Genomic DNA, 24,258 nt, shown 5'->3' on the forward strand with positions numbered 1-24,258 from the left:
CCCGAACAGCGGCTGGTAATAGAGCCTTGGTGGAGATGTGAGATCTTCACTTACCCCGGTTGTTGTCCAAAGCGGAGAAACGGGGGCAGTTTGAAAAATACATAGGTAATCCCAGATCATAGCGTAGCTTGAAACATGTTGAGATTCTAATTAGAAAACAAAAAAAAAAACAAAACAAAAAAATAGAAAATAAGAAAAAACATGCTTGGATTAAAGACATAACTGAGGTGGAGGGGGGAGGGGTGAGTCATAGTTCCAGGCGTTCCTAATGGAGAACGTGGGAACTGGGGATGAGAATTATGACAGCTCGTGTTCTCGCTCCTTGGAATGAGTGCTCGCTCTTCAGTGCTCGCTCTACAGAATGCTGCGTTTTGTGAGGAAAGCTTTGCAAAGAACCACGCCTTATATCATCTCAAAAACTACGTAAACAGTGACAAAACTATGACTACCGACTTAACAAAAAACTGTGTTGCTCAGACGAACACCTTACATGTTGAAAAAAAAACTACATGAACAGAACCTCGATGGTGAGACAAACAACATGAAACTGGATAAAGAGGATATTAAACGAAGCTAAAACAATTTTATTTTGTTCGATAGTTGTAAAGTACGATAATTTGATATTGCGAAACGAACCGAGTTAACGATCTTAGAGCATCTAGCTCTCTATCTCTATCTCTCTATATATCTCTTTATGCCATAAGGCACATAAGGCTTTGACATTCTCTTTGCAACCACTACGGTTTGCTGCGAGGTTTCTGACATTCGCTCATGACTGCCACCCAGCTGTTTTCCTTTCATCTTCAACCATTCTCCTCCATGTTGTTTTGGGTCGACCAGGCCTTCTTTTCCTTTCTGGCCTCCATTCCAGAGCTGTGACGCATGTTCCTCTTTGTCTTTCCTCATTATATGTCCAATCCAATTCCATCTTCTACGTCTGATTTCATCGCTCGTTCTGTTCACTCCTGTGTTCTCCTGAATTTGTTGGTGGGAGATGGTCTGAGGCCACCTTATTCTTAAAATCCTCTTCATGCACTTGTATTGGAAACCGTCCAGCTTCTTTGCTTCTGTTTTCGTAAGTTTCCAAGCTTCACAGCCATACATCAAAACTGACCTAACAATTGTTTTAAACAATTGTACCTTCGTCTTTCTGCCAATCTCACTGGTGCCCCATATTCTTCGCATCCTATAAAAAGCCCGTCTAGCTTTACTCAGCCTATGTTGTATGTCCTTGATTGTTCCACCTTCTTTGTCCAGCAGTGCGCCTAAGTACACAAACTCTTCCACCTCTTCTACCTGTTCACCGTTAATCTCTATTCGTTGGTCGTTTTTGGCATTCACTCGCATGACTTTTGACTTCTTTGCATTGATCTTAAGACCGACTCTTGCAGCTTCATCGGCTAGTCTGTTGGTCTTATCTCTTATTTCGACGTACCTAGACGACAACAAAGCGATGTCGTCTGCAAAGTGTAGGTCTTCTAAGATCGAGGTGAACGTCCATCGTATACCAGTTCTTCTACCTTCCGTAGTTCTGCTCATGACCCAGTCAATTATAAGTAGAAATAGGAAACCAGACATGACACAACCTTGCTTTACTCCTGACTGGACTTGAAACCATTCTGTTGTTTCACCCTCATCTAGAACTGCACACTCAAAGTTGTTGTACATCGCCTTCACCAATTCGATGAGTTCTTCTGGGATTCCGTATATTGACATGCTGTTCCACAGACTTTCTCTATGTACAGAATCGAACGCTTTCTCAAAGTCTATGAAATGGGTGTACAGAATTGCGTTCCATTCGTTGACTTGTTCAAGTATATTCCTGAGAGCAAAGATCTGACCAATGGTACTTCTGTTCTCTCGAAGACCTGCTTGTTCCTTCCTCAGGATGTTGTCGACACCTTTTTTGATTCTACTTATCAACACTCTTCCAGAGATCTTACTGATGACTGGTAACAGTGTAATACCTCTCCAATTCGTACAATCGCGAAGGTCACCCTTCTTGGGTAACTTTACTATCAATCCTCTATTCCAACTTTTTGGTGCTACACCCTCTTCCTTCACCTTGTTAAACAGTTTTGTTAGTTCCTGCGTTCTCTCATCTAAATCTGTTTTTAGAAGTTCGGCTACTACGTTATCGAGTCCAGCTGCCTTTCCATTTTTCGTTGCTTTTATAGCACTTTTCACTTCGGTTGGTCGAAATGGTCCAATATCAAATTCTCCGTCATTTTGCCTTCTTTCCATTTCACGCGGCTGAATGGGCCTTTCAGGTGGGTTTTTGTTGAGTACTGCGTCAAAGTGTTCTTTCCATATCTTCAGTCTTCTGCTCCCCTCATTTGTCGGTCTTCCGTTTTATCGTTTACTGCTGTACTCACTCTTCTCGTCTCACCCGTCAAGGTCTTCACTTTTCGATGTAATTCCCCAGTTCTTCCATTTTCTGCCGCTCTCGCAGCATTTCCTGCCATCTCATTCAACCAGCGCCTCTTGTCTTCACGTGCAATCCTTTTCACTTCCCGGTCCTTTCCCTTATACTGCTCCTTTATTCTTTGTTTGACTCTTTCTGAACGTGTACTTTCAAGCTTCAGTTTAAGTTGTCTCCTTTCTTCTACTTTCTTCCACGTTCCTCCGCATAACCAGGGTTTGCTTGCCCTCTTGGCTGTCCCTAGTACCATTTTGGCAGTTGCAACATAGATATTCTCCATTCTGTTGTTCGTTTGATCGGCATTTTCTTCTTCTTCCAATCCCTCTAAGGCCTGGAATCTGTTTCTGACCTCAATGTTGTATTTGTTGCGTATTTCTTCATCTGTCAGCTTTTGCGTGCCAAATCTTGTTCGACCTTCCTTTTCCCTTGGACTTCTCTTTAACTTCAGCTTAAGCCTAGTCTCCACTACTCGCCGCACTACAGTGTCCATAACTGATGATCTGTATTCCTTAGCAATCATTCTGTGGTCTATCTGGTTTTTAGTTCTGCCGTTTGGTGATGTCCATGTTGCTTTATGAATCTAGCATCTAACTAGTTTTTCTTAATTTCTTAAGAAGGCAAGTCAAGCTGGCCAAAACCTCGGTTTTATATAAAATTAATTTTAACCTCGGAAAGCGGAGTCCAGAAAAACACAAATCAATTTTTGATTTTAAAGATGAGAGGTGAAAGTTTTAGAGACCCAGTTAGAGTTAGTCATTAGTTCTGAAGGGAAACATTGTATTTAATTACTGTTAAATACGTCATATATTTTGTTTCTAAATACACAATACATACGTTCTGGTGGAGCCCAAGACACCGTCAACTTCAGTTTACGTTGCGAACGAGCACTTTCATATTCAAAACTTGGAGGTGTTATGTTACTGACTGGAGTAGGCTGCGGCAGAGCTGAAAAATAACGAAGAAAGGCTGTGAGCAGTTTTCCTTCAGTAGTCCTTGTGAGGGTATCCCGTTTCAAGTGTCACCAAAAACTTGTTGAATGGGGCTTTAAAATTGGCTGATGAAGATTAGATTAAACTCTGAGGTGAAAAGCATCTTTGTTCAGCGTCGTTAGCGTTCCCGATCGATGTACCGTTGTTTGATCTCATATTTGTGGCTGGCAAATAATTAACAATTATTGGACGAGATTGAGGAAAATATAGTTATTTGTAAGTGCTGAGCAGAGGAGGCAAATAATTGATCTACGAGACACTGACAAATCACGATATTTTGCAACAACCGAGTTCAATAATTGTTTTATCACTCGAGAACCAAGTCTGTTTTCATATTTAACTCACTCTCTGACAGCTCAGGGAAGCGATCTGCCATTTTTCACACGAGAGCGTGGCTATAATTTCGCTGGAGCAGAACATTATTTACAGCAAAACACATTTAGAAGTACTACGCATGAGCATGCAGACCATTATTTGTAGGCAGTTATTTGCAGGTCACGTGGTGGGTTCTCGGCTAATGAAATGAAAAATGAAATGCATCGAATGATAATCAGATATATCCATAGGGACATCCGTCTCTACTCCCCTTTGTCCCAGGGAGTGTTTAAAGTCCAGTTATCTTTTACCAATACAAAGATATCGCTGTGCTTTTATTAGCTGTATTCTCAAATAACAAAACTATTGTGGACGAAGGCGATCAAAGTTGAGAGCTACTATGGAGAGTTATCATTATTATGTCACAAACTACTTACATATATCAGTTGTTTGTGCTCCGTAACTAATAGACGAATTCTCAGTAAGCGCTGCTATGTGGAATTTGTAGTACAATCCGTCGAAGGTATTCCTCCTGTTTGGATTTCCCCTATCAACTAGTGCGCACAATAGTCGCGTTTCTATCGTGGCCTGTGGCACTGTGAATACCTTAGACATCAACAAAATGAACGTCAGACTCCGGTTAAGACGCACACTACGAGGCATTTCTTTAATACTGGCTGGGCACCATAATGATTATTAAGACAAATCACAATAAAACATTCATATTTCTTTGCCAACAGACAGTTTGAGCGCACCTCTAAGAAGTAATGAGGGGAAGTCAGAACCTCATCTCCCTTTATGTTCATAGCTATCAAGTACACAGCGGTACCAGTCGTATTCTGCACAGGATCCCATTTCAGTGAGATTGAGGTGAAATTCTTGTTTGCCACTGTTGGTACTCCAGGTGTCGGTGATGTAGATCCATCTCCAACCAATGTCGAGGAGAGGTTCGTTATATGCGTCAAAAATCTACAACTTGCCTTGCAACTACCTGATTTCAACTGCAATTGAAGAGAAGGCAATAACATGTTAACCAGGAATTACATGTAGTGCTAGTAGCAAGTCATGTGATCCCTTATGGTTCTTCCTTGAATGCATTGAAGTCGCTCCCTCATGCCTCAGTCGAGGACAGAGTAGTTACGGGGGCAGCATGTTTTTTAGTAAGCGTGCGAAAAGGCGAAGCGAAATAAAAGACCGAAATGCAAAATGGCGATCTCGCGCAGCAATCTTTTCACTGGCACTGCGGCTTTTTTTTCGCTTCACGCTCGATCCACTTAGAAAAACCGGACATACTCGTACCTGGGGTGACGAGCATCGTTGTGACCCGTTGTCTATTGTGTCAAGAACCAGTAGCCTGCTTTCAAAGATCGATCAATGATGTAGGGCAGTGGTTTCCTCATACTGCTTTGGATGGGGCTGCTGTAATCTCATTTGTCAGTTATATTTGGGGATTTCCCGCTATATGAGTTATAATTTCAGCCAATCTTTCCGCTATCAGTCAGTTTACAGATCTCATATCTCAGCTATTAGCGAAAAGTTAAAAACTTTGACCAAATTCTCGGCTATCTGTTAAACCTTATCCAGACCCTATTTTATTTTAAGTAGCCTTTATCTCTTCAGAGCCGATTTTCGCAGGGGTAACCCATATCAAGTGGAACCCAGGAAGATGTAGACAGGAACTGTAAGAACACTTAAAAACATGGCCAGGACCGCCCAATAAATCTCACTCGAAATAGTGTGCATTTAGTTCCTAGGTTAAAAATGGATTCTATAGGATGAGGCGAGTGATAGAACTCAATCCGAAGCTTAACACAGGAGCTGTAACTTACTCTTAGAATTGATAAAGCCAGTATGATGGATACAACGTAAGGTAGATTTGATCCTTCATTAAAAAACAGCAACGATGACAAACAAAGAAACAATAGCTAGATTTTAAAAGAGAAATGCAAGAGATTGTATGGTTCCTGTAACAACACGAAGACATCAAGAGCGACAGTTACCTAATTTCGTCATCTTCTTAATAGTGCGAAAAACTCTTATAAACAATTTCAGTTTCATCTAGTGTATGAGAGTAAAAGTGAGTGCAGAAGATCTAGTTTTAGCTGTTCTATTTTTCATCCTGCTTTGTTTCAAAGGTGTACAATGAGCTATCTCAGTACTTACGCAGGTTTGCAGGCATTCTGTTTCATTTAAAAAGAACTTCCAAATCTCACATGGTGATAAACACTAAAATATAAACATATTAATAAAAGTATTAATTACTTTGTCAGCCTTTGTTTTTGGGTGATCTAGAAATCACCATAAGCTTTTTTGATATTACGAAAGAAAATAGCTGGGAAGGCTATTAGATGTCTCGCAGAATACATAAATTAACGCTTTCCAGTAATTATAAACCTGCCACATTATGCCCTCTTGACGATTCAATTTGTGCAGTATTTGATGTAGTTTTCAAAGCAAACATCAAATCCTACGCAATGAAAACGCGATTAAAAAACGCAATAAAAACGCAAAACGCGATAAAAGCAAGATAAAAACCCGTTGAAAACGCGATTGTTGGTTTAAAGCATTCATCACTAGCGGAGGGGCATTAGCCTTTTAGTTGGAAATGTAATTTAAGGAGGAAAGAGTAGTAAAGGCAAAGGGGGTCGGGGGGAGCTAGGCGGGTTGAAAATAACGTTGCAATCGTTACTAACGGAAATCTACCATGGTAGCAAATTACCTCTTGACAGGCTGTAGTCTGGCAAGTTTTCTCCGAGTCGTTATTGTGACTTCCAGTCTGTAATAAAAATAACACTTGTCGAGTTAGCGACTAGAAGTTGATGTTTCATGGTCAGTGGACATTTTCTACATCTAAGGGGATCTCTACTAACGAATTAACTTCATTTCAGAAATATAAAACAGTTTCCGCGTCTTTATAAGGTTATCAAAACACGAATGAAAATTTTAAGGAAGGAAAAATGCTGTTACAGCCGCACGGAGCTCTCGCAAACATAAACCTATGACTGTTGTGATAACTCGATAAAATGATGAAAAAAAGCGTTGTTTCCTTTGATCACCAAAATTTAAATTTTTTTTTTTTTGCGCCATCTCCGATCTAGATAACTGCAAAATTCAAAAGTAAAATATAATCCATCCTCGGCATCGCCGTCGTCATCGCTTAAGCTCCCTTTAATTTTTTTCACGCCGGAGGAGCTGATCCTTCTATTCATTGTTCTGCAAAGACCGCGACAGAACAAATGAGCTAGCGGCGACACGTCATTATTCTAGATTTTATTATTCTGAGTGCTGTACCTCTCTGAGCAGAATGTTTATTAAATATACCGTAGATCTGGAATAGCGATTCAGTTGAACGGACATTAGGGTTTGTTTCATTCCTTCTCCTTCCAGAGAAAGATCAATAGTTGTGCGCAATTTTTTAATTGCTTTTTAAATTATAATTTTTAAAAGACTTCAAAAAAGTGATATGAAGAAATTTCCGAATTATACACTGGATGTTCTATCGCTAGATGAAGTAAACCAGAAACTTATCACCTGCTGGATAAACAAGATATGACTCTCGCTGTAATTGGTTAAAAAAGAGAATGCGCGTCGTATTTTTCTGTGTTTTGGCAACCACATACAAACAAAAGTAAACTTTATTTATCTACAATCGAAATTATGGGGGTGGCTTCATATGGCTAGTATCTTCGAGGAAAATTTAAAACATTGGGGGAAAATACAAATGCCGAGTAGAGTTCTTAAATGTCTTAAAATTGATTTCTAGCTATTGTTTTGTATTGAAATCGTTTTTAAACTTTTTCAATAACAAAGGCGTAGGATTCTATCATGATCGGATAGAGGACGACTTGAAACGAATAGAAAACATCCTCGCTTGAAAAGAAGACATCGTGATCATTCGTTCCCAACAAAAGACTGACTGTCACAAGCACATGAACATAAGCATAATCAACAAAAAACAGACACAGTTGGTATTATGTTGTTCTTAGCGCCATTTGTTAGGTAAATTTCCTTGAAAAACAGTAAATAAATAACATCTTAGTCGGCTTCTTAGCTGGCTTATGCTCAAGTGAACATCAGCCCTAACGAGCAGTAAGTAAGTCAGAAGTTCTCTAGTGCTTTGCAGCTAATATTTTAGAGTTTCAACTAAGCGCAGCAACAAAGGGAAGCTTTGCATTATGTTCGTGAGGTTAATAAATGATCTGATACAAGAACTGGTTTGTGATGCAAATTAATCAATTAATCAAAGTCATCTTACTGAGATAAATGTTTTGAAACTGACAGATAAGTGACACAGGATGTTCAGTTTTACTCGAGTTATGAACAACGCAAGGCAACGCATCAAGCGAGTTCACTTTAAAACCGAAGTTGAGATATCTGAAATATACATGTTTTTCACCTTATGCCTTATTCTGAACCTGTTATTTTATGACATTTTGTTAAAAAATCAGTAAAAATACCCGCAAAGAATATTACGTGACTTAAACGCAAATTCGAGAAAGTGCAATAGCGGAAATAGTCTTTTAATTTATAAACTCAGTAAGGAAGAAAATGTGCTACTTTCAAGGACAGTTCTTTACAGAAATCGAAAAAGCTTTGCATTAACATTCGTTCGATTATCTGGTACCATTGTGGCGTAGTTTAAAATGTTGTTGAGGATTCAGAAGATAACTATATTATGTTTCATTTTACAAAGATCCACAATAAGCATTAAGTCTTTTAGAGGCAACTGGCAGTTTTTGGTTCTCCCGGACATGCGGCATTTTACATCACAAAATAATCCAATTTATTATTTGGCGCTGTTATCGAATTTTCTAACGGAGATAGCAATTCATAAGTGGATGCGAGATCATTAGATCTGTCTCCAAATCCAAACAGGAAAAACAATTTTTTTGGTGAGTCTTTTTTTCCGCGTTTGGATCCTAGTTTTTTCAGTCACTCACTATTGGCTATTTCGAATTTCTGTTTCCCTTGGCCTAAAATAAAATCTGTTTATTTTGAACTTCATTTGTAGAGTTGAAAACATTTTCACGACCTCAGACCACGCTAGAACATAGCTGGAAGACTTCAATTTAGGCTTTCATGGCACTTTAATTTCATCTGCCCGTACATAACTGCGATGAACTGTACACTCAGAGGTTCTCTTCCAGCCCTTGGGCCAATATAGTAAAAAGTGCACTCCATCATGTAGATTACATATTAATTGTTATTTTCATATTTAATGCTGACCTGGTTTTTTCGAACTCCACCAATTCGAACCATTTTTCTTTTCTCTTTAGAGTTCGAAATAGCGAATTTCAACTGTCTGACGCACTTCTGAGTTTCAACGGAAACTGCTAGAATAGTTGCATCTCTCTACATCGTTAGTCAAGCGTAACAACCTTCATTTCAATATTGTGGTTTGTGTATAGTTGTAGAGGCTAATAATTAATTTAAAATAACGTGTAGGGATCTATCACTAATATTAGTTCTACACGGTTTAATTGAAGCCGCCATCTCGTTTAAAAATCGTTGTTATCATACTGACTTTAAAATGAAACCAAATCATTTAAGACCCTAACATCATTCCATTTTGCAAAAAGTTCCGCATTGTCTCTCACTAAAACCGCGCCGTTTATTAAACGAGTAATCTTCTTACCGGCAATGTGATATGTAGATTTCAAATGGTCGATGATGCCGCTATTTTGCGAGAGCAATATAATAGTCCACAAAGGAAACCAAGTCAGTCTTCAATGCCGACATTTGGTTTTGACATCTAACAGTTACCAAAATAATTTGTAACTGTTTGAGATAGACAATGCATTCCCGCATCAAACACGAACTAATTGAAGGTTGTCATTTGAAAATGGAATAAAGTTTATAACTAACATTTACCTGTTATCATAGGTATAGACTGCATAATGAGATTAATATTAAAGCGCGCCATGAGTAGTAAAGAATTCGTGCTGATCTATTGTCGATCGCTCTCATTAAAACTGAACATTATTTGCGCTAACTTACCATAGTGTAGCAGTTGGCGATGCAACGTGCTTTAGTGACAGTATCGCTACTTGGAAATGTCCCTTGAACGTCCAGAACATTTATCAAAAACCAGGTTAAACATAACCATTTGCCGACGTGGACATCAAGTAACAAGCGAAGCGTCACCATCTTTGTCCTCTAAAGAGCCATCAAAACATTACTAACTATCCCGCCATTTCTTGAGCAAACTGCGTCAAGCCGCTTGAAGAGGAACCCTAAAGATTAATTTAGACAAAAATCAAGATCAAGCTGTAACTCAAATGGTACAAGGATTCTGATTGGATCAGCATTGTTGTTAATTCCTGTTGGGGTCAGCGTTAAACCGCGTGATGACGTAGTGAATGCATGAATGACGCTGAGACAATTGTAAATCAGCGTTTGGAAAGGTGATAAATTTTCCAATGGCATTTTTTTTTTGCTGTTATCTTGGTACTGACTTTCGATTCTGACCATGACTGTTTGCTCTAAGTGTTTTCAACTGTGGTGAGACGGTTGAGTAAACAAACGAAGTCTTCAGATCTATTGTCAAAGAACCGACAAGTTAATCACAGGAACAGGTTTTGCATCATTCGATTCCATATCAAACAAAACAAGAGGTCAATAATCTTCCGAGCGTACGTGCTCAGGAGTACGCAAACATCGCTCGGCAAAGTTTTCACCGGCTGTAAACTTTAAATTTTCAAGGTAAAGGAGAAAACTTTGGAACCGTTCGGTCTTCGGACTGTACTTTTACAGTGCCATGCGCAGTGGCTTCACGAAAATTTTCAATCGCCCTTTTCACGGTAAACTTTTCTCATTTGCCTAACAATCGAATTTTAGCCAGTTTCGGGCAATTTCGCCGTTTCCGCCAGGAATTGCTCGCATGCAGTTTGGATCACGTACAATTCTTTTTAAAAATATCTTAGAAGCCGTTTACGTAGCTACTTCTGTCGACTCCATTTGTATTGCACTATTGAAGATGTGAATATACTTTTTATGTTGTGCGTTATCAATTAAAAAAATGAGAGAGAGAGAAAATTAATTTTTCGTTCGGGAAGAAATAATGGTTATATACGTAAATCTTGCTAGGGGTCATGGCACAATGAGCAAGACATTACATATTCAGACAGATCGCTTCTCGGAAAAAGAATTTCGAGTTTTTACCCTGCTGGCAGCTTTAAGCGAGCGGGTTCGCGGGATAAACAGAATTCAAGCCTACGAACTCTTGCTCCCCAGACTGCAAACGTTTTTACGAATCTTTCAATTAAGGCTGTCGGAACAAAATTGCGGAGTAAATTCCGCGAGAAGAAAAATAAATGCAATTGGCTCAGAATTACTGCTTCCTCAATGTTATTGAATAGGATTTATCCTTCTCTGCACGTATTCTCGAGATCATATCAAATATATTTGCGATGGCTAATTCTTTCAAATCAGATTAGTTCCTTCAGAATGATCTAAAAACGAAGTAATTAAGAATCTTTTGAAACCCTAACAATAAAAAGGACGTACCTGGCTGATGCGCTTTTGATAACATTTCCAGGAGCAAGTTTAAAATTAAGGCAGTTGGCTTCAAATTAGTCTATGAAGATTGAACTTTATCACCCACCTGCGACTTAGGTAAATAAGTGAAGATTGAAAGTTAGCTTTATGCGATAAATATATGCCATTAACAATTTACGAACAGCTACACTTTCACACATCGAGTGCGTTGCCACAAACGGGGCTCCTATAAGAGGCATTAAAAAACAACGTAAGATTTCGCTCCTTCTCTAGTATACTTATAAGACGTCAATTTAAAACAGCTACAAACGGCGGCCCTATACCAGGTAGCAACAACACGAAACGTCTTGTAAAGCTTGCACAAGTAATTATAAAAATAAATCCCTACCGCAATTCCTAACAGATGGGACCGTCTCTCGGTATATTATGTCGAATAGCTGCGGGAAATTAAAAATTTTGCACCGTATCCACAACTTCGAGTGCAGTGTAGATCGTCAACAAAAGGTTTAGAAAAATTTAGCGTCAGTTTTAAACTAAAGCAAACGGTAAAATGCGACTCCTAAAGTAAAATCCCTGTATTATGTCATATCATCAAGTTATCTAGACCAGCTGTGTTAACTATTCCTGACATAATCCTATAGTCAACGGACATGGCCACTTCAGGAAAACATAATTTTTTAAATCTTGTGCGTCATTTCTGTCACGTTCGAAATCAAAGCGCAAAACCTTGAAAAGCAAAAAGTGAGGTAAAAAATTTACGACACCCCAGTGATCTTGACTAATGATTTTGCCAACATTTGACTGATGTTAAGTAAAATGAAATGGTCCATTCGAGAAAGTTAATCTTTTTCACGGTATTGCGCAGTAGGATATCTTTTACCATCATTGATTATTTCAGTGATTATGGTTATTAAGACGGCAAAAATACGTCTATTCACATTTTTTCCTTTTTTTCAACGAGATACCGATCGGATGGCATTCTTGCTTTATTTTGCCAATGCCTTATCACATCACGATCGTCCCCGACATGTTTTCTAATTAATCAACTGACAGACATTAGCTGTAGCTTTTGCATAATTGTTAAGTTAAACCTGATTTGTATTTGCTCGCTAATTTCGGCATAAAAATCGTTTTAAATCTCAAAACAAAGGATGCTGTTAGAATGTTAGCACTTCCAATAATTTCACCATTATTTGAAAAAGCTGTAATTTTAAACTCAAGTTTGCTCAGGGAATTTTTTTGTCTTTTCCCAGAGCACTTGCTACTTTACGAAGAGTAGACGAGTTTCTGAATTTCTCAGTAAGAGTTTCCATGCTGCTCGGGGAATTAGAAGCTGAAATTTAAGGCATGCAAGTTATTACTCAAAAAGGTCTAGTCAGTCTGTAGACAGTATCCTGATCAAGAAAACAACTTCTTACAGCTTCAGTTTTACAAGAGTGACACGTTTCTTTATCACTGAAACATGCAATGCTTTCCGACTTGCGGTTTCGTTACGTCACTGGCACATCGACAAGGCCTCGCAACCGCCGAACAGCTAGCTACAGGCTTTACACTGAATGAAATAACCATCGCCAAAAATATATATGAAAATCTTGGACCGCATACATTCTCAAAGCCTCCGGCAATCCATAAATCTAATAATGTCTACACTAAGCCGGAGAAATCTGAAAACGCAACTTGATTTCTATGGCTAGGCCTACTGTCCACACTAATCCGTCACAAAGCGGAGCTTTTCGAAAGCGCTCTTCAAACCGGAGAAATTTGAAAACGCTGGCTTTGCGTTTTAGTATGGACTAAAAATACTTTGAAACGGAGCTCTTTGTTAACGATGACATGACGATAATCATTGGATTTTCCTGCCAAGTTTCAGGTGAAACACAAATCCAAAATGATTGTTGCGTTTTCAAATTTCTCTGTCGGTAGTGTGGATGGATAACGTTTGATACGTTTTCAGAGTGAAAACAAAAACGCCGTTTTCAAATTTCTCGGGCCTGTGGACAAGGTCTGGGTGGTCTGTTTGGTTATCATGAAGTTGTCGTGCAGAGACCATTCAATCATACCTTCCGTATCCTTTGTGGTTCGGAATCTCAAAATTAATCCATGTTAAAAAGTAGTTCCACCTCGTTGATATGTTTCTCGTTGCTGAATGACACTCAGAGTCAGGCCGATAACGCTTTAATTTATTTCTTAACAGTACAGAAATCAGTGAGGGGGCTGCACAAATGAATTTCAAATACGTGGGCAGTTTAGAAGCGTTGGTTCACTCCCGTAACTACTACAACAAGGGGCTTAAAAGGCTGTACGTCAAGGTTTGCGCATTAAGTTTAGCCTCAATTTTTCAAATTCGTCGTTTGCAATCCGTGTTAATCTTCTCCATCCTTAGCCATCCTTGTTCCTTTATGGTTTATCATTATCTCTTTGGTGTTTTGCTATTTTATTAAACTGTTATTTTCAGGTTTCCTACCATTTAAGGGTAATTTTGTATGTGGCCAAAATAACTCAAAATACCGTGACTGAGCTCCATTAAAACTGCCGGTGAAATTTAAAAAGCATTTTCTCGAATTGATAGAAAACAGTTCTCAGAAGCAGCACTAGCCAAATAACACCAACATTCGCTCCACTTCAGTGAAAGACATTGACACAGGTCAAGGTTTCTCCAGCTCCCATGTGGCACCATTCAACTTACTATTAACTGCACTTGTTCGCGTCAGTCCACCCAGACACATTCTTGAACTTTGAATCTGACCAGTAGAGAAAACATCCCACGCCCTGCAATGATCTTTTATCACTGCTAACGGCTGTCAGCCGCATTGGGAAGCATTTAAGGACGTTCGTGCTAACTGTTTCTGCGCATCCTTACTGCGCACTCAAATTCACACGCTACGTCATGCATAAAGCGCACGCGCCAAGCACTAAAATGAATGATGGGGCAGATGGCCATTGCTATAGCTTTACTTGGATTTAACGATCTTGGACGTTCCGTGACCCCTACTTTTCTTTCCAGAAACAGATTGTATTTAAAATTATATCCACATTGTCCAAAAGTGAACAGAAAAATCAGTGTGGGAAGTTAAAAAAAATTTCAAGATTTCTGTTCACCGGACATCGAGTACTGCGATCTCGCGGCTGCAAGGCGCGTGACACTATGGTCGCTAAATAGTTTGTCTTTGATTTCTCCGCCTCGCGAAACATATATTTAAGTAATGGGGCATGCACTCTTGCTGGTATGGGACTCAAGCGTTGGTGCCCGGGATTCAATATCACGATGTTCAACGCCATGTGAGATCATTTTGAAATTCTCCTCAAAGCCAGCGAGCGGAAGTCTTCTTTAATGAACTTGTAAGCTAAAGGACATGGTGAAAGAATGTTATAAATAGATTCAGTAGCTCGTCAATCTAAATGCAGCGTCGACAAGTCAAAGTGTAACTGTCACCAAGCCTTTTCTGCTGTAAAAAAAAAATGTACGGCGAGTGGTGTGTGCTGAACTACGGGCGAAAGGGTTCAATTGCATCTTTTGTTTAATTGCTGCTAGGTCCTATCCAGTGATGGTTATGAATATAAGTCTGTATCAACAATACTTTTAATTCAGATATGTTAATGCTCGCGATACATGATGTATGTAGAAATGTTATCAAATATGTATTTTCTCTCGGCTATTATGATTTTTTACAGACACCACGAGGATGTAACACTGATGTATGCTGGATGCGATATAACACCTTTCATAAAAAGTCTATCGCATTTTAGGACAATTACCTTCAAAGTCCACACTCTCGCTTGAGTCCCATACCAGTAAGAGTGCATGTCCCATCACTTAACCATATGTTTCGCGAGGCGGAGAAATCAAAGACAAACTATTTTTATGGCCAATAATTTTGGTGTCGTCAGAAAAAATGGGAAGGGTAGTAGTTCTATAAACACAAAGTGAGAAATCGGCCTCTCAACATCTGCACGCGCTTTGATATGGACATTTTTTGGAAGGTTTCTTAGTATACGTACCATCTTTTGATTTTCTTCCATTGTGTTTTCTATGAAAAACGAACGGCTGATAACGGGAAAGGCCAAGGAAAAGTGAATTTTAGGTCCATGTCTGCTTCCTGCGCCCTCATGTATTAGCAACTCCTTATATTGTCTGAGGAAAGGTAGATAAAAATTGAAAAGGTGCAACGATTGTCGTCGTTCGGTTATACTGAAAAGATTGCACTAGTCCAAAAAAAATTAATGGGTGGCTTTTTCACTATCAATATTGAAATGGGCAAATCTAATGATCGGCGCGCGCGGAGTAAGGGATTTGCGCTCGGTCCCTGGTAATTGACCCAGCGGGGGTACTTCCAGAAAAGTTGATTGGGGGTGTGCGGCCCACTTCCCAAACCCCTTACCCTCTTTATGACCAAAATCTGCGTTTTTTGCTACCCTATTTATGACCTGACCAAAAATTCGATAGCCTATTTATGACCGTTCCGGCTGACACAGTTGCCCTAAACATACGTTATGAAGGGCTTTTGTTGAAGGTCTTATTGATAATGATGAAAAAGTAGCTTCTGCTAAGAAACATACCCAATTCAAGACTAGAGTGTCAAAACCATACCCAATTTATAACCAAAATGGCCAAAATCGATACCCTATTTATGACCCAAACGGCTGAAAAACCCTACCCTTTGGGGCCTCAGATACAGATACCTGTATAGCCCATATAAGGAAGTACCCCCTCCCGGGTAATTGGTCACGTTACAACTTGTGTGACATTTTGACGAAGCCGCTGTAGCTGTCGTTGTATCAACGGCCCGATAAACGGATCCCGACGTTTATTTTATGCGCTGTGCAAGATACTAAAAGACAAGCATGAAGCATAAAATAGAAGTAAAGCCCATCATTCATCGCAAAACATAGTTCCATTCAAGCGTGTCGAGTTCATTCAGGTTCATTTCCCAGCGATGCAACCGGCAAGTGTTCGTTGCTGTTGTTTTTCAAATTCGGGCACATAGCCCTCAAGCTCCAAGGAGTCTTGGCAGTAGTACAGGATTCAGTTGCCATTAAACGGTAAATGAAAACTTACGATTTTCTTCTTCTCCTAGTGCTGCCTCTGCGGCAGAATTTATTGAAGGGTCAGGACGACGGCTACGGTTAATTTCTGCAGACCGGCGCCATTATTTACTTTTGGAGTCTCGCAAGTCTTGAGAATTGATCAACTTTAACGCAACCTTCACCTCAAAACTGGATCTAGAGTGTACACAAGTATTAAAGGAAGCTATTTGCCACTACTCAGAAGGTCAACAAACGAACCTGAACGGAAGAAGATGTATTTTCACCGGGTGCCAGGGTTATGCAAATGAGCTTTGACACGAGCGACAGCTATGTAAACACACTGACTGTGGCAGATTTTAATCTGTTCTCGCGTGCAATCCAAGGAGATACCCACCGGTTTGAACTTATAGAACGGTTTATTAAGGTATGAAATTTACTGTGATGTGCTTTTTAGGCTTCATTTAGGCCCAACTTTTGAGATTTTCCCCGTCAAATTTGGCTAAATTTTAGTAGGTGATCAAAGGCCTCGGAGTAGGGTGTCTTCCAGCCCCGCTGGTAAGCGTAGAATTTTTCGAAAAGTTTCCATATTTCGTCAGTCAAAGTAATGAATGTACCTTAAATTTGGTATGGAAACGAAATTCCGTGAGCTGCATTTTAGGCGACGTAGCACGCTTCACAAAATCGGTGAATTTTACCTTTCTGATCACGGTCGGCAACCTCAGTTCGGCCAAAATTCAACTTTGGCTCGTAGCAAAGCAAAAATAAGGAATTGGAAAATAATACATTGCTTTTTTATATATATATATATATGTGTCAAACCCTTTTCAGTGACAAAAAATGAAGGAAAGTTATTTTTGGTCCCGAAGTCGAGTGGACCGCTTTTAGCGGGACTGCCACTTAAACTGCGTTGGCTTTTTCATTTGATTCGATTACATTTGTTGACTTTTGAATCTAGCGTAAACAGTCCTTTAAGCAGCACTAGCTTACAGCAAGCCAGTAAACCTCCTATTATACTGATCAAAAAATCTAAACCGAGCGGTTGGTGTTTATATCCGCCAAGAGAAAATATATCCGCATAAAGCTACCTCATGCAATATCCTCGAACTAATGCATCAGTCAATTCCAGCAGTGCCCATCCCCCCGGGCGATCGCGGGGCATTTGCTCACGTTGTCAGTCCCGGGGGTGGGGCATCCGCAATTTTATCGCGGCACGGGGGCTGGGCATTTGCGTACCCTGGGGCGACCCTGGGGCATTCGACACACGTGTTTTGGAAAGTGCCATGGGTGAGTTCATCGGGAAAGACGAGGCGTTTGTCGAACAATGGCTTGTCCGTCAGGGACTGGAGAAACTTGTTTTTAAAGTTATGTTCTCTCAATTTTAGATATTTCTTCATTACTTGTAAGCGTATAAATACAAGCTACAAGCTGAACTATATTTTGTTTATCACAAAACTATAACTGACGTGAACACGACTATTTCGCATTTCGCATTCAAAACTAGCCTAGCATTTTTTAAATTCATGAAAGTGGAGTTAAAATACTTAAGGTTTGCGAATTCAAATGATGAGATCTTCAAGACAGATCTTGCGAGCTTAAAATGCAATGCATCATCATTTAAAATGTCTTGATTCTTCACAGAAAATGTAGCCTGCGAATACAGGCGCCTATCATCGCTCGCGGCTGGGGGCTAGTCTCCTTCGCAGCCGTTTTTTGGGATGTCACGCAACGCTCCCCCCAAAGAAACGGCTGCTCACATCCGAACCACATTCTTTTCCTTTTGTGTTTGTGGTTTGTTTGCGCTCCGTTGAACAGACCAATCACATAATAGCAAAGTGTGAATGACGTAAGTTTTCGCGCGGAAAGGTCTGCGGTGCGAACACGCGAGGGATTTCTGGCTTTTGTTTCACGCCGCACGTCGCCAAAAATAGGCGGTGTTCGCAGGTTACGATTATGACGGACGAAAAAAATTGTAAATGAAAGTCCTAAGTACTAGTGCTTTATGTGCTCATCGCTATGTTCAGCTGTAAATGAGACAATATATATTTTCTCGAAATGTCAAATTGTAAGCGTCAATCAAGGGCCAAACGCTTCCTACAGATTGTAATCAGGCCGGAAAGAGCGGCATTCAGAACTCGATGTCAACAAATCGAGCGAAGCTACTTGATTTCCTGGTTCCTTTATTAAGTTAAAATAGATATCTTCCTTCTCGACAGTAATTTTTTGAGTTGAAAGCTTCTAATAATTAACTTGAACTTTGAAGAGTCTTCAGCTACATAGAAAGCTCGTTCATGCGTCGCCGGTATTTTTCGGTGTCCCTAAACAAAAGCCAGAAATCTGTATGTTTATTTGTGACATCTCCCACGACGGGATACAAAGATAAAAAACATTCCCTGATTGGACAAGTTTCAAAGGGCGAATTTGGCGCGAAAACGTTCTTGAAAATGGAACGGAAGCGGTGATTGGCTAATTTCGTGAAAGGAATGTTGTTCGGATGTGAGCAGCCGTTTCTTTGGGGGGAGCGTTGCGTGACATCCCAAAAAACGGCTGCGAAGGAGACTAGGCTGGGGGCACGTCCGCCGCAATCCCAGCTATCCTCTAGCAAACTGTTAAAAACAAATATAAAGAAATAAATATAATCAGAATCAACTAACACGTACTGTTGTCCTTGAAGTCTTACCATTGCATTAAAATACTGAACAGTTGACCGTTTTATTCACTGATTAATTAAAAAACTGTGGTGTTGCAAGGCGACGATCCCGGGGGCGGGGCATTTGCCCTCTTTCTTCGTCCCCACCCCGGGGCATTTAGACAGCTTATGTTTCCCCAACCCGGGGAATTTGCCCATTTTTTTAAAAAAATACTAATGCCCGGGGGTTAGCCCAGGGGGGGGGGGGGGATGGGCACTGCCGGAATTGACTGATGCATAAATCTTTCAGTTGACTTCGTTAACACACTTGAAAAACCCGGCAAAAAATAAAATAAAATAAAACCCAACTTGGTCTAGATAGCAGCAGACATGTAAAGATTTTAAGGAAAACGACCAATTTTTTAAGTTTAAAAGACATGTTTCGACAGAACTTCTGTCATCTTCAGTTGAATGAATGATTACAAAGCAAGTTGAATAATAAGTAGGCAAAAATGCTAATTAACACAAATAGTAACAACAGAACGTGAAAAGGTGTAAATTAAAAGGATAATTTTAGATTTACGTGGTGTAATTGCTGATTGAGGCAAGGTAGTTCTTTTTGAATATGGATAGCTTCCTTTATCTTGAGTTGAAAGCTGGTGGTGGCGTGATCTAAAATATGAAAGCAGTCTATTGAACACAATGAGCGACAACGTTCAGAATTCTGAAGATGTTTGAAGATGTGAGAGGCCCTATCAACGGCTAAGTGCTCACGTACGCGTGTGGAAAAATGTCGCCCGGAGGTTTCGCCGACGTAACAGGCATTACAGCCCGCACATGTAAACTTATAAAGCACACGTGAACGAAGCCCGCCGGGGATAGGGTCTTTCACACCAAAAAGGTTACCTATCTTAAAGGAAGAAAAAACTAATTTGCTAATTGCTAAATACCCTTTCTAGATGTTCTTATTGATAATAGTGACACTAATTCCTTCCCAACTAGGGTTTACCGTAAGAAAACCTTTACTGGGTTATTAACTAATTATTTTAGCTTCACCTCGTACTCATACAAAGTAGGTCTCATTAGGACTCTTGTTGACAGGCTACAAGATCAACAACACTTGGTTGGGGTTACACGAGGATATAACCAAGCTTACTGAAATTCTCAAAAAGAACCTTTTCCCTGCCCATTTAATTGAAAAAGTGGTTAACCGTTACATCACTGGGACCCATAGCAATCATTGCCCCCGGGGCTACCCCCTTACCACCTCGCCCACGTTTTACTTTTTAAGCTGCTGTACATAGGCCATTTTTCTGTCATCACTCAGAAGAAGATTCGACACTTAATCAAGCGCTATTGTAATGATTTAGACATCAAATTAGTTTTTTCTTCCTTTAAGATAGGTAACCTTTTTGGTGTGAAAGACCCTATCCCCGGCGGGCTTCGTTCACGTGTGGTTTATAAGTTTACATGTGCGGGCTGTAATGCCTGTTATGTCGGCGAAACCTCCGGGCGACATTTTTCCACACGCGTACGTGAGCACTTAGCCGTTGATAGGGCCTCTCACATCTTCAAACATCTTCAGAATTCTGAACGTTGTCGCTCATTGTGTTCAATAGACTGCTTTCATATTTTAGATCACGCCACCACCAGCTTTCAACTCAAGATAAAGGAGGCTATCCATATTCAAAAAGAACTACCTTGCCTCAATCAGCATTTACACCATGTAAATCTAAAATTATCCTTTTAATTTACACCTTTTCACGTTCTGTTGTTACTATTTGTGTTAATTAGCATTTTTGCGTACTTATTATTCAACTTGCTTTGTAATCGTTCATTCAACTGAAGATGACAGAAGTTCTGTCGAAACATGCCTTTTAAACTTAAAAAATTGGTCGTTTTCCTTAAAACCCAACTTATCACAACGGAACCTTTGTTGTTCGCCTACACAGTTCACTGCCTCCTTTAGAGGATTTAATCATTTTTTACCCACATAAGGTCCAACAATAATTGTCTTCCATCAGAATTCGCAAAAATAACGTCATACAAACACATCTTTTAAAGCAATAGCAAATATTTCATTTCCGCGACGTCTCTCAAAACGCTCCTATCTCACCCAAACCATTTCACTTTGTAAACAAGGAGCTTTAATTTAAGGAAGGATAAACCGCGCGGTGGAACTTACAGTGCATTATCTTGAATTGATAGAAAAGAGTTCTATGAAGTAGCTTTAGCCGGGGAAATAGCAGTAACAGAATAAGTGTAGTTACTGGCAAAACCAGAAGAAGCAACATTACTGTTCGCAGTCGCAGTTTGTTTGTGAAATGTTCCCGGGTGAAATGTTAACTGTGGGAAGAGTTAAATTTTCCAGGGTTTTCCATTTAATTTGATTATATTTCTTGACTTTTGAAGTAACAAGAAATCATTTAAAAATATAAAACAAACAGCGGTGATAAACGTTTTAAAAACATGCATTTCGTTCATGAATTTGACGTTTCGTATGCTAGTCAACATACATTTTCAAAAGTATAACCAACCGTTAACCGTCTGTAAAGTGACACAAAGGAAAAGCTTTCTTAAGAGTGCCTGCCTGTAAAAATCAGACAAATTCTTAATTTCGCGGCAAGGGTCGAAAATTCGATTTCGCTCATACTCTTATGGTAGATAGGGTAAGGCATGACAAATACTACTGCATAGTTTTTTTGGCAAAATATCCTTTTACTTTAAAGAAATATGCAAATTACCAAATCCCGTTAAAATCGTCATTTGACGCACCATTTTATTAAGCAAGTTTGAGAGCCTCGCATGCAAAACCACATCATTCTTCCGTGTTTAAGGCCCAGTTCCGACGTCGTGCTTTTGCCGTGCCGAACTAAATTCAGGATTTAAGTTCGACAAAAGCACGGCAGAAGCACGGCGTCTGAATGAAACTTTTGCATTAAGTTCGGCAAGCAATTAAGTTCGACAAGCTCTGCCGTGCTACGCGACTCTGGCACGGCAGTGATTCAGACGTCGTGCTTTTGCCACGCTAAACAAAATTTATAAATTATATTAATGTATTTTGGCTAGATTGCGTTCTCACGGGGAGTTAGGAGGAGAATTGCTACGAGGCATCACTAAATGCTGAATTTGGTTCGACTCTGGCACGACGTCTGAATCAGAGTTGTTCCTTTGCCGTGCTACAGTCGAACCAAATTGCAATTAAGTTCGGCACGGCAGAAGCACGACGTCTGAACTGGGCCTAAAACACTCAAATATTTTTGTGCAGTGTTTAAATGTGTACTGGGTTGATTTTAGGGAATGTTGCGTTGTCTTTTTGGGTGCAAAATAATTAAATTTCGAAGACATGTATTTCATTCACTTAAAAGTACTTCGTGAATATAATTAATTTTCACCATGTGCGAAACCGTCAAATGGATTAAGCTTCTGGTGGTTGAATTGCAGAAGGATGTTCTACAGATTCCTGTAAAAATTTCTTTGGGCAAATGTTTGTGAGCGACGCGAGAGCTTTTCAAAGTACGTCAAAAATGCAAATATTTGACCATCCGTCGCCAAATTTCAATTTACGGTTAAGATATATATTTTAGCATGCGCCACATGACGACCTATAATAAGTTGAAATAGACACAGAGCCGATAATTTCGAAATGTTCTAACCTTATTTGTTGTAAAAGGCAGGTCCAGAGCCGATTTGACGTGTTTCTAGTCGGTCTCTCGCCATTCGTCGCACATACTGAGCAGAAGTTTGCTTCTGTTTACACAAGGTTAACGTCGGGGCGGGGGGGGGAGGGGGAACTCCCATATGGAATGGACGGGGATGCTCGTCGTCTCGCTTAGGGGTGTAAATTTCGGATTTTGGTCTCGCTTAGGGTGTTCCGAGCAAAATGTCATTATTTTTAGCCGTCAAGGTCTCGTTAAAGTGCACCTAACCCCCCAATTTTTTTTTCGCTAGAACGAATCTACTTATTATTTGAAATAGTTCTGCGAAAAAATTTTTGAATTCCGTTAAATCCGCGATTTTCTGTGCCACGACGAAATCTCGAAAATAGCTCCAAAACACCGCCATTTTGTTTCACGACCGAGTTTGAGGAGAATGGGTCCAGCGGCTCTTGTGACGTCTACCCAGGAAGATTGGATATCTCATTTCCTCTCATTTCCTTCAGGATGGTGCAATACACATTCGAAAAGTGCGCAGAAAACGCCTTCCAGAGGTGCTATCGGCTGTTGCAGCAATATTCCAGATTTAACGAAAGATATACTGTACAATTTACTGACGATGATCGCCTAATGGTGCAATAAAGACGTAAACGATGGTTGATTTTGTCGAACCGAAACAAGCGAACTGAATCTGTGAGAACCACTGAAGAACTCTCACTGGAATTTGTTCCGCAGACTTTCGAACGCTATTTTCATAAATTTTCTGCTTAAAGCTAACCTGAAATTTGTAGAAATACTACCTACAACCTATATCTTCCAATCCCGCAATATTTATAACATAACCGGCAAAGTTGTGTGATCCGGTCATGATCAAGAAGCGTTATACTGATATGTAAATAGATCGCAACTGTACGCCGCTAACCAACACTTATTTCTCTTTCGATTTAGATGAAAGTCGAAGATTAATCCTCTAGAATTACATGATAACAAAATTGTTAGACTCACAGAGTTTTTCGAAGGTTTGGAAATCAGCAGTGCGACAAAGATTCTGTGCAATAGCGTCGAAAATATGACCGCGTAACATTATCTGCGGACCGCTTAGGGAACACATCCTTTTCGCTTATCCGACGAATTTCACTGCAAACTTTGAGAACAATTTACATTGGTTATTTGGAGTTACGACTTAAAACGTGTGACAATGTGAAATCGGTAACTGTATGAAATGTTTCCTTCCGCCTTGCTTCCCGCAGCTTCAAAAATACAGGTCCAAACAATACGATTTTCAATCGATCGAAGCCAATGTTTTGGAGGTCATCAAGTCTCGAAAACTGCAACACGTACGTCGTTCTTATAAACATGAAGCATTCAACTGAAAGTAAAACACAAACTGGATTTAACAGAACCTTGACAAAATACATTCTCGGTAAGGACAAATGTAAACGGGCTATAAACACGCGTGGGAATCTTATGTTTAGTTGACGAAATTACCATCCAAAGCAGTCCTTGAGTTTTCTTTCCTGCTTTTCGTTTGCCTGCTCCTCCACTTCGTATCTAGCTTTCCATTCCTAATATACAAGCAGCTCGTCCGCAAAGACGTTTTCCCCGTCGTCGCTTGAAATATTGTAAATTGCTCTCAAAGTTCTAAGCAGTGAGTTCACAGTTGTCGAACGTGCTCGATCGAAGTTTATTTCGGAGCCTTCCGAATCGAAACTTAACTCTGACTCCAGT

The 24,258-nt window shown here is 39.9% G+C and overlaps 2 protein-coding genes across 6 annotated transcripts in view; one reads left to right on the top strand and one right to left on the bottom strand.

Moving 5' to 3' along the window:
- LOC145483775 (uncharacterized) overlaps window positions 1-15,175 on the bottom strand; it is a 37,891-nt gene extending 22,716 nt beyond the window's left edge. Inside the window, exons 1-8 of one of the 5 annotated variants that reach the window (XM_081462316.1) lie at window positions 13,910-15,175; window positions 9,724-9,959; window positions 6,446-6,502; window positions 5,890-5,952; window positions 4,482-4,727; window positions 4,164-4,332; window positions 3,257-3,367; window positions 55-146 (exon numbers count right to left, since the gene is read on the bottom strand). In XM_081462316.1, coding sequence (XP_081318442.1) covers window positions 55-146; window positions 3,257-3,367; window positions 4,164-4,332; window positions 4,482-4,727; window positions 5,890-5,952; window positions 6,446-6,502; window positions 9,724-9,873 — 888 coding nt within the window. In that variant the 5' untranslated portion in view covers window positions 9,874-9,959; window positions 13,910-15,175. Of the gene's footprint in view, window positions 1-54; window positions 147-3,256; window positions 3,368-4,163; window positions 4,333-4,481; window positions 4,728-5,889; window positions 5,953-6,445; window positions 6,503-9,723; window positions 11,808-13,283 lie in introns of those variants that run through there. The other 4 variants (XM_081462315.1, XM_081462313.1, XM_081462311.1 and 1 more) reach the window with 4 other exon arrangements.
- Window positions 1-24,258, top strand: part of LOC145484977 (succinyl-CoA:acetate/propanoyl-CoA:succinate CoA transferase-like) — a 119,314-nt gene that overhangs the window by 63,385 nt on the left and 31,671 nt on the right. The gene's annotated exons all lie outside the window — the stretch shown is intronic.

Source organism: Orbicella franksi, chromosome 4 (assembly GCF_964199315.1).
Source record: "Orbicella franksi chromosome 4, jaOrbFran1.1, whole genome shotgun sequence".
NCBI classification, from domain to species: domain Eukaryota; kingdom Metazoa; phylum Cnidaria; class Anthozoa; order Scleractinia; family Merulinidae; genus Orbicella; species Orbicella franksi.